Genomic DNA, 14,764 nt, shown 5'->3' on the forward strand with positions numbered 1-14,764 from the left:
CCCCCCCAGCTTAGGTATACATAAGTGCTGTTTCACGTTTTTAAGCAGCATTGACCAATATGAGATTCTGTTGTACTATTTTTCCTGTTCTTTTCACAGTGGGAGCCGTCTAGGAGGCCTTGTTACCGTGATGTGTTTCTTTTTCAACCATGGAGAGGTAGGTCTCCCTTCCCAACACCCACCGCCCCACCATTTTTTTTATTTTTTTAAGTTTAAACTAATTCTCATTTCATTAAATATAGTGACATCGCTTATCTATTAGGGCATGAATTTAAAGGGAATAAGGTATTATTGAAGGCAAAATAGGCTATGACTCAAAAATATGTAGCACAGTCCAATGTGTCACCTTAGATGTTAAAAAAAGAATAATTCAGAAGGGGAAATATATTGTAAAGTGGTCCTGAGATTGCAATCTTTGTAGCACAATGACTTCAAGTTTCAAAACATCAAAATATTCTATTTTTGTGCCCATTGCACGTATAACTGGGCTACATGTACCATATGAACAAGCTTCAGAAATTACGGAGGTTTTCTTTAAATTGTTATGTATTTTACCGGAAATTCATAAATACACACACACACACACACAAATTTAGAAATTGTATATGTACATAGAGGATTCCAGTGCTAAACTTCTTTAGTAAGCTGCATTACAGAGAAAAGAAAAAAAAAAAAAGAAACTGTCACTTAAAACATCTCCCTGTGTCGCCAGCTAATGCTGGTTATGTCATTGTTTCATATTTTGGAAGAAAACTCATGGCTTTTATTCTGGTACCCTTGGGCAGTATTTTGGGGGTTTTTAATGTTATTTTATGTATATAAATTAATATAAATACTTGTTTTAATTTACTTAAAATGCAGCTGTACTTTAAAGATTTTCTAGATGGAACTGCTACCTTATGATCTTGTTAAGGGTTGAAGTTATGTATTTGTTTAGTTTTCTTATTTTAGTAAGCTGAACTTGATAGAAAACTCTTGAGTAGTAAGAATACGTAGTTGCACGTAACAGATTCAAAGATGCTTCTATTCATAGTGAGCTTTGACAATTTTCTTATAAACCAAAAATCTTTGTGATTAAATAGCTATTTTATTTTTAAGTTTAAGTTGAAATGTTTTTCTCTAAATACCCACCATGAAGAGTTTTCACCCATGGACGTTAACTGCCTGGTCCAGACCAGGTAAATGTTAGAGTTTCTAAATGGTTTTGGTGCTATTAGAGTGTAGATACAAAGTTTTGCGGGGGTTTCCATTCCTCTTAATGGGATTCTGAAGTGAATGTTTTATCCTTTGCTAGGAAATCCTGGTAGAGTGCACGCTGTTTTGCCAAGTCTGTGATAAAGTGTGTCTTCAGAAAGGACCAAGTTGAAAACTTCAAAGATAGTGGTAGCAATAATGAAAAGAAGCATTTATTTCACTATGGCACAGGCAGTTCTATCCGCAGGAGTTTCTGTAGGAGCCATCCATCTCTTTATGGATGATTTGACTTTGGGGGTAAAAACCACATAATGTGTGTATTTTGGAGAATGGCATGAAATTAGGTCTGCATAGCTCTACACAGACGTAGTCTGTGCTTAGTTAGAGCTAAAGTAGAGCGAGCCTGATTCAGGCTCAGCTGTATGGATTTCTGGAGAGCAATAGGACTCACTTGCAGAGGTGCAAGAGTGCAGATCTCAGCTGGCGCTTTGCGTTTGTGCTGTACCTAACAAAATAACTCAGAGTTGTTTGATATTGTTGTGTATATAGAGTTATGGTAATATATGTACTTACATGTATGTAGGTGGTCTAGCTTCACTGTGTGTACTGTTGAATCATGTGTGAGGGGTGTGCATGCACATGTGTGTATAAAAAACCTATTTTATTTAACTCTTCGATATGCCTTTGATTCTGCGGAAGTCATCTTACGTGTGGTTCAACAGTACGTACAGCGGAGCTAGACCAGTTGCTAAAAATTTGTTTTCCTCTTCTGGAAGGATAGGACTGAACTACGTGAGTAAGCCTGATCTGCAAGTCTTGGGATTTCAGATCTAATGCTGTGTAAAAGTGGTTAGCCTTCTGGCACTGAGCTGATGATCCCAAGGCAGGATGGTTTTTTTTGTGCTGTGCTTGTGCTACTGCGTTTCAATGATTTCAAGCTTAGACAGATCTGATGTATTTATACCTGCAGCAAAGTTAGTTTACAGCCTTGATAAATCATCCACAGATGACTGAGTTTAGTATTACATTCCAAATATAGAAAAATAGCATGAGCTACATTAGTCAATCCACTTTTAAGGTAATGCTTCCTTTTTATGGTTGTATATGCTCATCACTTCTTTCCTGTCTTTATCTCCTCAGGTATCAAAAGATTTGATAAATCAAATGTTACTGTAGTCTTGAAAAATAATCAGAAAGACTACACTGCTTTAGAATAATCATGATTATATTTATTACTAATAAAAATAATTTTAACTAATCACATCTCTGCAGTCAACAGAAGACAACACATTAGTATTTATACATTTATGAAAGGTTTATTTTAGTGGGAATCAGGGTGCAGCTTTTACAGAGAGTGCTTTTAGACAGCAAGGACTGTGTTTGATTAATGTGATGGGATCCGTACTTTGCATTTATTTTACACTGTTTCTACACATTTATTTTACCCTATTAATTTAACATATTTGTGAAATAGCAAGACAATAAGCAAGGAATTGTATAATGTTGATTCTAGTGACTTCTGTGGTAAAATAGTATTTTAAAAAATGGTTTTAAGATTATAGGCAACAAAGGGGAAGGAACATCCTGGCATCAACATTCTATAAGTTTTCATAGATTCGTTAGGTTCATGTTAAGATGAACTGCATTTTTGTCCTGTAGTTGTAAGGAACCTACTTCTAATTTTTAGTGCAAGTCTGTTCATAGCCATTTTGAACCTGTTTGTTTCTATGTCAGACTTGTTCTGTATAGTTGTAATTATTTTTTTGATGGTCGGTACCGTCTGCAAGCACTTTATAAAGAGCTGAATATAAACATTGGAGATGACGGTTATAGCTAGGCCATTTGCCACGAGCCCCAAGAAGTTAATGAAAAAGCTATTCATTTGACTTCATCGTATTATGCTTTGCTTTACTATGGTTAAAGAACAAAGTATGTACGTTAGTATAAGCTCTGTAAGAGCTTGATTTCATGTGTGCAATTTTACTGACCTGTTTTGGAGGGCAGCTTCAGATTTTACACTTTCTGTGCTGTTGCTAGTAGAAATGTGAAATGTTTATAACCTAGAGAACTCTAGCATAATGAAGACTGTGTTGGTTTATCCTCCTGATCCTCTCACCACACACTTTGTGTATACAAGTGTGGCAAGTCACTGCCTGAATTTGAGAATGATTTTAGTTACCTGAATGAGTTGTTAATTTCAGCGGAAGCAGAGACGAGCAGCTGCTGTCCTGGCTTTTTTCTTGGATGTTCTCTATCTGCCACATTTAATTTTGGAAAAGCAGTGATCTATTTTGATTAAACAGTGCATCATAGACCTCAAGTCTGGAAGGCCTTTCCTTTTTTCTCCCCTTTTCTGCTTCCTGGCTTGCTTTTTTTAAAGTTTGTGCATAAAATCTCATGTAGCTTGGGTTTTGCTTTATTGAAGTATCTGTGAAGTATCATTTATTTTGAAATACAAATGCATTGGTTTATGGAAATGTAGCAGCAAATGTTATCATCTAACCCAGTTCTTATTTTTAGTGCACTCGCGTCATGTGGACTCCACCTCTTCGTGAAAGTTTCTCATACCCATTCCTTGTGCTTCAGATGTTGCTTTTGACCTATATTCTCAGGTACCTCTTGATTTATACTTAGCTCTTTACAATGATTTAAAAAATTGAACATCATAGAACATGTATTTAAATGCATTTATTTAAATATTTATTTAAGTGCCTCTGTGTGCTGTAGCAATGGTATCATTAACATAGAAACTTTCCTGTGGCTGTTACATTGCAGACGCTGCTCCAGTAGAACTGCAGTCATATTACTCACTTATTAAAAGGAAAAACTTTGCAACTTGGAGACACAATTAAAATAAAAATCAGAATTACTCTGTTGGCAAATACGTATGAAACTAAAAAATCAGAATTTTTTGGTTGATGTCACTTCCTTCCCATGAGAAACACACTGATACTCCATCAATTGGTTTTGTCCCTCATGGAGAGTGGTGTGTTTGTTGCACTTGGAATAAGCCTATGCTATGCAGCAGAGGATGCTATAGGCACCCATAAGCTAGTATGTTCTTGCAGTTTTTTATGACTAATTAACTAGTCTAATTAACTAGTTCAATGATTTAGAGCAATCTAATTACGTTAATGCAGGGATGCTCTTGAGTTCATTAGCCCTGCTTTTCCTTGGTTTTTTTTCTGGCTTCCAACATGGTTGTGTTACTGTCTTGCCTCTGTTTTGAAAAATAAGCATGGTTGTTAATACTTGAGGGCTTTTCCATCAACTTTGTTGCATCAGATTTGCAGTGTATTTATGATTTAGCTGAACCTTGTACTTGTAACCCCAGATTTTCTTTTATTAGGTCATACTGACTTGTAGTTATTGGTGATGAAACCAAAAATATTTCATGCTTATCATGAACTTGTGGTTTTTAGGTGCGGAAAAGATACATGCTCTCTCGAAAAATATTTTGAGGAATAGTTTGTAGAGTCATTGCTAGATTTCATATTAGAAAGACACCTGTTCATTTAATGCTAAATTGTGAGGTCAAATGAAAAATTAGGAAATTTCACTTTAAGTTAGAGTGATCAGAGCACATATATTCTGTACCTATGATTATGACACTTCTTGATTAGAGAGATTCAATCCTGTTCTTCAAATCTTGGTACACAAAATAGTACTTGGGCTTGTCTACCAATGAGAAGTAGGTGTTTAATCTAAGCATTTCAGAGGGAGGTTCCAAAAAGGGGAGAAAACATTTTAACTTTATTTTCAGTTATAATTCCTGCTTCAAGAGCAGCTCTGTTTTATGTATAGCAATATTCGAATGAAATATAGGAACTATCTTTGAAGCAGAGACTAGAACTGAAATTCTCCATTATTTGTATGACTTGTATCACATTTGTATAACGTATTACTTAATACATTGGACTCATGCTCAGCATGACTTCCAACAGAAGTTAATCTTGAGGCTTTGTAAAAGAAGCTGAAGAAAATTTTACAGAATTTGGTGAGACTGCTGTAGTCTGTTGGGTTTGGGTTTTACAGCAGAATATTTATGGTGCCTTCATTTTGTTGGAGGCCACTTATTGAAATCTGAAACACGATGTGTTTCTGAAGTGAACTAGAGACTAACACAGGATTAAATAAATAACACTTATAGCAGGACACGGAGAATAGGCTGTTTTCAGTTCAAGATGAGTTTCGTGTATTTGTCATTGTCTCCTGCGCTGAAACCTCACTCAGGACTGCTAGCAGAAAGTTGCAGAGGGTAATTATGGAAGAAATGTGAGAGAGGAGTGAAATCACTTTCAAATGGAGATTCTTCTGAGAATAATTGTGCTCCCAGCCAAAATGGAAATGGTTGAGACCTGACTGTAGAGTTGTTACAAGAAGGTGAACCACTGCAAGTGACATAGGTTGGCATGCTATGTTACTTGCTGCCAGGAGAAGACTTGTTTGGTAATGAGTGACTCATCAAATGGTTAAACATTAGGTATCAGAACTGCTGTTTTTGGAAACTGATGGAAAATAGATACTAAATTTACTTAAGCAGTGTTATCTGTAGTTGATCAATATTGCTGGATAACTTCCAAGGTAACTTTGTTGTTATTGCATTCTCTATTGTACTTCTCAATAATGTGCAAACACCTGTGTAATTTTACTTACTGATGCCTATTCTGTCTCTCTTTCCCAAGGATTCCGAATATTAATACAGGAAGCTTGATTGCACTGTGTGTTTCTAATATCTTTTTCATGCTTCCCTGGCAGTTTGCTCAGTTTGTTCTTCTAACGCAGGTAAGACCATACCTCTAAAATAGCCTCTTTGTCTTATCTAGGCAAATTGACTGCTTTGTATAGACGGCCATTGAATTCACAACTATACCAATCTTTTCTTTTTATCCAGATTTCACTCTTGCTGTCAGGAAAGATTCACACCATTTATCACATCAATATTTTTCTAGTCTTAAATTTAAAAGTTGACCATTTACACCACTTAGTCTTCTGTTTCTAGAACTAAAAACTTTACTTTTCTCTTAAAAGCAGCCTCCAGCCCAAGATCAGTACATTAGAACAAGTGCAGCAGAAAAAACTTTGTATATTGAAGTACAAAACTAAAAAAGGCATTGATCTTGCATCTCTTTAGGCTATTCCATATTTTTAAATGGAGCAATGTTTGCATGGCATGTAATATCTGGCATGATTTTGCATGATTTCCTATGTAATTTTGATGAGCCTGTGAGTAGTGGCATAATCTTACTGTCTTGAGAGTGTGGGCAGTTGAGGTAACTTTAGCTAGAGTTGAAATACAGTAAATGCTACTATGAGCAATAGGATACTGTCATACAGCATACTTAGTGTTTAAATTGGTTGAAATGTAGCCTGTTGATTGAAATCCATCTGTGTCTCCATACCTTTTCACTTGTCTGTCCTACTTGAAGCAGATATTGCTTGGTTTGAGTTTCTAGTTTTGAACAGTCAATGTATGCTGTGGCATGCAAATTTTCTAACCGGAGAAGAGGAAGCCATTAAATTCTGTAAAATGTTGTGAGAAACTCCTCGGTGTAACCTGTTTAAGATGCTGGGCCTGAAATTTGAAATTACAGTTTCAATTCATAATTTCATTAATTTCCCATGTGACTTTTAGCAAGCTGCCAGATCAATGAATCTCATTTTCCTCAGCGGTAAATTATGGATGTTCCCATACTTCACTGAAAAATTAAGGCTAAATAGTGATTTTTTGGTTTGTTTTAAAAATACAAGGTGAAAGGTGATGTCAGTGCTGTGTTTTGATGACTTGTATTTTTGTAAAGCTGAATACTTCTTAAATATTCAAATATATTTGATAATTGTTACTCAGAGCACTGCAACGGGTTTTTTGAAAGAAACCGTTATGAAATGCCTAAGTATTTACTTAGCAAAAAAGTAGCAATAAAATTTAGTTTATGATTGTTTCAATAATCACTTTTTGGTATTAATGTGTATTCTGCTAGAAAGAGTACACCACTGCATATTGTTTTAACTTATCTTTCACTTTTGATTCTAGATAGCTTCATTATTTGCTGTGTGTATTATGGGTTATATTGACTCCTGCAAATTACAGAAGATACTGTCTGCTCATATGGTAATACTTTTTTTTTTAAAAAAAACTTAAATCCCCTCAAACGGGTCAGAGCATCGAAAGAGGCCATTTGTCTGTAGTGTTTTCCTTAGTTGCAAGATGGTTGAAAAGATGCAATAATAAGGGATGGAAGGGCCTGGATTTGAATATTTGATCTTACGTATATTTATATCACAGTGTCAGAAACTAGGATCCCTCTGGCACACAGGAATTTTTGAACTCCAGAAAGATTACCAACCTAAGAGATTTGTAGAAATATTTGCCTCTCCTTTCTGTCTCTACTCATTCCATGGGCTTGAAGATACTGTCTCAAACGACAGTCTAGAAAACATACCAAGTATTTGAGCATGAGCAATAGAAAGTTGAAAAGGCAGCATTCATCTCATGCCATAGGTTAGTAGAAACAAAAAAATGAGGTATTAGTAAGTCAAAAGTTACAGTTAGTAAGCCTTTATTACTGAAGGAGAACCCCAATTGAAATCAGGTTTTGAAGACTACTGTAGTGTTGACCATGCAAAAATGCTGTGATTGAACTACGTGGAGAAGATAGTTAGAAAGGAAGGCGAAGAAAAGAAACTATTAATCTGAGGAAAAACTCTTTTTTCAAAAATGGTTGGGAAAGTCAACAAAGGAAGGAGATGATTAAAAAAAGGCATGTAAGTTTCTGCATAATATATCTGTTTTTCATTTTTAAAGTTAAGATAATGATCAATTTTTTTACCAGGAGTTTTGCTTTTTGAAGTGAGATTATAGTTTTAAATATACAGGAAGACGTGAACAACTTTTTTGAAGAAATGCGGTTGTCTTTAAAAATATTTTTTTGCTAAAATTGTGCTATGCAAACTCAGTGGGCAAAAAGAGAATGTTTACCACAGGAAAAAGAGGCTTTGAACTAAATTGTATTTCATGTTTTCAAACATAATTTGAAATACTGTAACTGATAAATTAAAGGCAGTAATAAGTTCTATGCAACTCATTTCTGATGTAAACCTGGGACACCAAGTGCTGTTCCCAGTCAGATTTACCAGGAAAATTTGCAAATAAGCATCTTGGTTTAATAATATTTTTGGGAGAAGCAGGATGACATACTTCATTCAGCCTTTTGGCTTATGTCAATAGCTGTATCAAAGTTTTGGTGCCAAAGTGTCGTAAAAAGCCTATTTTCAGATAGATGAACAATCATGTTATATTACAGAGAGAGCGTATGAGGCTGAGTAAACTTCCAGTCTTTATTTTGTGGTGTTTTCAATTTTTGGTTCCCCCCTGGCTTTTCTGTGGAAAAGGAAAGTCTAACTATGTGAGGTGGGGAGTACAAAAGTCTGCATATTTTACAAATAACTACGTTATTTTTCTTTATTCCTGTGTATAGAAGAAGGCAGAGAATGAGCATTGATTTTGCTCTCCAAGTTAGAAAATGTAATTCAGCTTGCTTTCTATTAAAAAGAAAGCACAGTAGGAGACCAGGATGGCTGATAAAAGTTGTATTTCAACCTTGTCTTTCAGCCTCATGTGGTTAAATACGTATGATCAAACAGTCAGAGTTCTGCTTCCTTGACTTTGGTGGTGATTATATTTTAAATATACGCTTCTCAGTTTGGAAGAAAGAAGACAACAAACATTTTATTCAACATTCTTGTGTTTGTCCAGGATTCTGAAAGATAAGAAATAGGACGGAGAAATAATACAACAATTTGAAAAAAATTATTGTTAGGAATAGCTTCAAAAGTGTAGCTGGTATATCATGTAAGATGAGTTAGTCCTATGATCAAGTCTTTTGTCTATAGGTACTTTTAAAATATAAATTATCATAATAATCTACACTTGGTTACCTGATGCTGTTAAGTCATATAACCAGTGATTGATTTTATTATCCATATAATCTTATAATCAGTATTTTCAGAACAATTCTGTAAGCTGAGTTTGCACTCGCTGCGAAGTAGATGTCTTTAAATTTAAAAGCTGTTGATAGAAGGTAATTTCTATACTTGGGCAATTCTTTCCGTTTCTATTTTAAATTTAATTATTTTTATTTTCTTCTTTCAGGTATCTCTTGTAGTGTGTTTTATTCTGATGTTTGGTAATTCAATGTTATTGACATCATATTATGCTGCATCTTTAGTAGTTATCTGGGTAAGTCGTTTAAGAAAAAAAATCGTAAGACCTTAATGTTGTATTGTTATGTATGAATTGATAGACAACGTGAAACTGCTGCATTATCAGATAGTTGAGAAATCTTTCACACGGCAAACAGAATTAGACCTTAAAGATATTTGGAGAACGGGTAAATACTCATTTAGAATTTAAGTTTAAAAATTAAAAAATCATGGTTTTGCACCAAGACCTCTTAATAAAGGAAATTCATTTAAGGCTCAGTTCTTTTGTTTTTATAGCTCTCTTCTGTTTATAAAAATTTAAGATTTAGCACTTACGTATTTTTGACCATAAGAATTGTAAAACAAGAACGTGAGCAAAGAGGAGTTTGATTTAAATGCTTCTGTATTGATTGTGAAACTGCAGATGCAGAACAAATGGCTAAAACATATATGACAATGGTTTTAGACTATTTGAGCCTGCTGAGTCATACTGCTGTGTTAGTGAAATTATTCACTGAAGACTCATCATTTCATCATTCACTATCTTAATTTTTTCTTAAATAGGAAAAACAACCCCCAGCCTTCTTTCAATTTCATACCTTTTCTCTTAAGGGAATTATGTACATAGGAAATAGGAGATAAGATTCTGTGAACAGATCTTGTTTAATATACTACAAGTCATCTCCATTTCTGGTTCTTTTTGCTTCTCCTAGAAGCTTGGGGTGAGCTCAGTGATTATTTTTTTTTTCTTTTGTTTATATTTTGTCCATCAACAAAATCTTATGCTAAGATTAAGATGCCTCGGCTGCTGGTATTTGCTGTAGTATAGGTTGCTTGTTATAAACCCACTGTAGTTTCTTGTAGCAGCTTTTGTAATTATATAGTAAGTACAGGTACATTGAATTTCTTGACTACTTTCTGCTTTGGAAAAAATATTTGTTTGTCTGTTATTTGGGTGCTTATAGTGGCCTCAGTCTTAGCGTCGCATAAGGACTGTGGTTCTGAAAGCTTTTAAGTTAATTCTCAGTTTTTCTTAATTACTTTTTTCATCAAATCAGCTTAAAGTGAGCCTTCTTTTTGTCATAAAATGAGGAACGTAATGTGAAACAGAAAAATACCAGTAACTCCTACCACACTTCGTCTTCTGTTGCCTTGTTTGAAAATTGTTTGTATTATGCTCCTACTAATTTATTTATTGCTTCAGAAGTGTCTTGTTGTTTGTGGAAGCAGACATAATTCAGTTTTCTATCAGTTTTGATTTAAAGAAGCTTAGAACTGTGTCATATAGAATCTTAACTTGTTAAGGAGAAGAGTAGGGTTCCATTAATTTTATATAAACTGCAGTAAGAGTTTTTACGTTGTCGTGTTTTTGCCAGTGCAGGGTGAAATCACAGTATTATGTATACATTTATATTTCAGGTTTTATTAATTATGGAGGGTTTTTTAATAAATCACTGTGTGGTACAATAGGCGCTTACCAAAACAAAAAAAACCCCTCATCCAGGGTTTTGGAATATCTTGCTGTTACTGTGTTACCTGAGAATGTATATTCATTTTTATTATTAGGGAATTCTTGAATTGAGTCCAAAAGTCTTGAAAAGCAGCAGAAGAGAAGTCTGCCTATGGGTAAGGAATAACATATATTTCGACTTTCAGAAGAGAACTATGGCTCTTTTTTTGTTTTAATGAAATACAAAAATAACTTCTGTTTTTGTTTCTAGTAGCTGAAAATAATGAAATATAGCTGAACCACTCTAAGTAAATTGTCCATATTCCCAGAAATTAATCTTAAATTACTGAAGGAAGAAAAGGGGCATAAACATATATTTATATTAGAAAATTGAAATCGCCTTCAAATAGCAACACATTTAATCTTAAATTACTAATTTAAACATGTTTGCTAAACCTAAGATCTGTATGAAAATCCCTTTAAAATAAAGGACAATTTGAAAAAGGCAAGTAAAAAGCTAACAGTGCTTGGAGAAATGGAAATTAAGATACTGCACTAAAATATGTCCTATATAATTTTTTTTTAGGAAATTTTTTATAACAACAGCAAGCAACTTAAAATTACATAACAAGTAAAGGAAGCAAGTCAGAGTGAAACACTGCGTGGTGTGTGGGTGGAGTTTGAGGGCAGTACGAGTCATGTCCAAACATGGAGGACACCTTCAAAACTATGACAAATAAAATATAACATTGTAGTAACCATGAGAGGCAAGTTGCTGCTTAAGACATAACATTAACTTGTAAAAACACCTGAAACGGGAGCCTACCAAGGCTGCGCCTGGCTTAAGACATGCGTTCTTGTTAAATGAAGGTAGCCTGTTAGCCAAACTGGATGGAATTCTTACGGTTATTGTAAAGGAATTAGAATACAAGGGAATAAAAAAATATATTTATTACAAATTGCAGTGCATGTATAACCTGCCAATGCAGTTAGCTGTGCTACCAGGAGAAATGGGAATGTTGGCAAATCCATGTCAGTTTTTAAAAAGGAGATCAAAGGCATTTGTGGAACTGCAGACCAATAAGGCTAACTTTTGTAAAAAAAAATGAAAACATCAACACTGATGAAGTTGTTAAGGCTCTATGTACATGCAATATAATGAGATAGGTGCGATACAGCCTCTGTGAAAGGAAGTCACACCTCGCAAATGTATGACTTCTTTGAAGGATGTAGATAAGGGTGCGTGGGTGAATGTAATGCACTTGAATTTCAGAAACCTTTGGGGGAAGATATCTAACTGGAACTATAAAAGAAAATAAGCTCCATGGGATAAGGTGTGAATGTTAGAAGGTAAGAAGCAAAGGGTGGGATTAAATGGTAAGTTTTCAAAAGAAGACCACCACCACCCTAAATCTGTATATAAAATAATCAATCCTAAATAAGTCCTTGCCACTTAGCAGAGAAATCTTGGTATTCTTATGAAAAGTCCTCTGAACACATCAATTCATTATTGAGCAGGCATCAAAAAGGAAAATACATGATGGAAATCATGAAGAAGGAACTGCAAAGAAGCTGAAAATACTTTTTTATTTTGTAAGCTCATACTTAGCATCCTAAATATATGCACGCAGTCTCAGTCAATGTGTCTTGCTTAAAAAAAAATAAAAAATGCTTTCCCCCCAAATGTACTACCATCAAATTTAAGTAGAGAGAGTATGAAGTTAATTATTAATGTAGAATTGCTAAATAGCTGATATTTTAAAAGAGGTTTGAATTCTACATCTTGTAAGATAAAGGTAAATATGACAAAGCCAGTGAATAGAAGTAGGATATAATTATAGTTTATTTAGTGCCCCTTATGCTAGCAGCAGTAAGCTTGTAAGAGAGAAGAAAGGTACTGTGGAAGCCAAAAAAAAAAAAGAAAGGCATTCAGAAGACGATTAGGTACCTCCTAGGTAGTTAGTTTCATTTGCAGCCATTAAATGGGATGATTGAATGCAACCTGTGGTCACATAAAACCCCTGATTTGTATTTTGTTATATTCTTTCTGAAAGCATCTGCTGCTGGTCCCAGATACAAGATACTGAGCCAGGTTGTCCTATCCAGTTGATCTGGTTTTATAAAGCATTAGACAGATTAAGCTAGATTGCCAAGAATTTAATCTTTCTGGTACAGGCATAAACATGATACGTAACTAAAAGTAGTAATTGTACGTACTTTCTTTATATTTCCTTCAAGTTCTATCTTGAGATTATCTTGAGAAGGTACTATAAATCAGCAAATTCCTCCGCAAAGATTTGAATTACCAGAGTAGTACAACCTGATAATATGGAGAGGCTATGGGTGGGAAATAATCGCTACACACTGGTATATACAAAACTGGTGGAATTGACCGTTAACTTTTTAAAGTTAACTTTGGTACCTCCTCTGCTATAATGATGTCATGTGCAGCAGTGCAGCCGTAATGTAAATCGGTTGCACAAAATTATTTCAGCTGTAACAGAAAATATAAAAAAAAAAAAACCTTAAAACACCCCAGTGCATTGAAATTTGGGAAGTGTAATTGGTTAGAAATTACTGTACTTGTGATAACATGGGAGAGTTTGTAACTTGTAGCTAAATTTTATAAGCCTTTTAAAAAAGAAAAGGTTTCTTTAAACGTTTATTGAGACATGTTTATTTCATTCTGAATATATTTGTTTAAGGTCATCGAAGGATGTGCCTGGTTATTTGGGACAGTCACCTTGAAGTACCTAACTTCTTTAGCGTTTGGAATAGCTGATGATGTAAGTTCTCTTATCTGAGTATAGGCGTGGTGTCTTTCAAAATTTTATAATGCTTAACACTTTGATTTTGGCATCTTACTGGTATACTTTCCTAAAATTCCAAGCTTTGTTTTGCAGAAATGGCAGAGGGATTGCATATTTGCTTTCTCATTCATTATGTATTATCATTTTAAGGTGTTATTACCAAAGTTTGTGAAAAGACAAATGTTTTTACTATTAAGTTAGTAAATGCTCTGTGTGTTTGTTTTTAAATGTGGATTTATAGATCTTTGTTTATTTTGGATATATTCTATCAGCATATTTTCCTTATTTACTCAATTTCTTAGTTCACTTTCCTCTGAAACTAGTTTTTAAGACAGTTTTGAAAGGCTTATTGTAACTAGGACTCCTCGCTTCACTTCAGCCCCTTTATTGTCAGGTTCTACTGTTAAAAACCTATCTGCAGATGTGCATCAAGGGGCGAAAGATGGGAAGCTCATATCTTAAAAAACGAACATACAAAACTATACTCTTGTTGAACCCATTTGCGATGGTAACACCCCTTTTCTGCTGCTTTCTGCCCTTTATTTAACACAGTCCAATCTGTGTTACATTCAAAGATGTCATTTAATATTTAATATACCAGAAATATATTTTTGGTGTTCTTATAACAGTACTGTAAGTGGTATAAATGTCTGTTCCAATTAAAAATATCTCTCATAGACATTTAAACTACGTTGTTGTGCAAAACAGAACAGTTTTGCTTACTACAGCTTTTTTTTTTCCCCTGTATGTCCTACCAGGCTCATATAGGAAATATATTAAAATCCAAATTTATTGGCTACAAGGATTTTGATACATTAATGTATACCTGTGCTGCAGAGTTTGACTTCATGGAAAAAGAGGTAATTTGATCAAAATAGATGATTGTAGAAGAGGGAACTTTTAGTTTTGTCCAAATTTATAACTTAAAACATCTGAGAGCCATAACCTGCTACTGCCATCATGCATTCAAGTGCTTACTCATGAAGTTAGAGATATTAATGAACTTAAGCTAAATGTAACTAGGTTTATTGCTTTTAAATGAACTAAAAACAAAACAGTGTTTTGATTTTTGGATCTAAGAAATGTGCTTGCATGGATGAAAGAAGGG

At 34.3% G+C, this 14,764-nt stretch overlaps 1 protein-coding gene across 1 annotated transcript in view; it reads left to right on the forward strand.

Annotated features, from left to right (window-relative positions):
- The window catches only part of DPY19L1 (dpy-19-like 1 (C. elegans)), a gene marked incomplete at its 3' end in the record, with an annotated part of 36,905 nt that extends 22,389 nt beyond the window's left edge, over positions 1 to 14,516 (forward strand). Inside the window, exons 8-15 of the mRNA XM_009880081.1 lie at positions 100 to 157; positions 3,715 to 3,806; positions 5,880 to 5,979; positions 7,229 to 7,306; positions 9,347 to 9,433; positions 10,963 to 11,022; positions 13,552 to 13,632; positions 14,415 to 14,516. Of these exons, the coding sequence (XP_009878383.1) occupies positions 100 to 157; positions 3,715 to 3,806; positions 5,880 to 5,979; positions 7,229 to 7,306; positions 9,347 to 9,433; positions 10,963 to 11,022; positions 13,552 to 13,632; positions 14,415 to 14,516 (658 nt within the window). The remainder of the gene's footprint in view (positions 1 to 99; positions 158 to 3,714; positions 3,807 to 5,879; positions 5,980 to 7,228; positions 7,307 to 9,346; positions 9,434 to 10,962; positions 11,023 to 13,551; positions 13,633 to 14,414) is intronic.
- Positions 14,517 to 14,764: the final 248 nt, after the last annotated feature.

The sequence above is a fragment of the Charadrius vociferus genome, unplaced genomic scaffold, assembly GCF_000708025.1.
Source record: "Charadrius vociferus isolate BGI_N301 unplaced genomic scaffold, ASM70802v2 scaffold760, whole genome shotgun sequence".
Lineage (NCBI taxonomy): Eukaryota > Metazoa > Chordata > Aves > Charadriiformes > Charadriidae > Charadrius > Charadrius vociferus.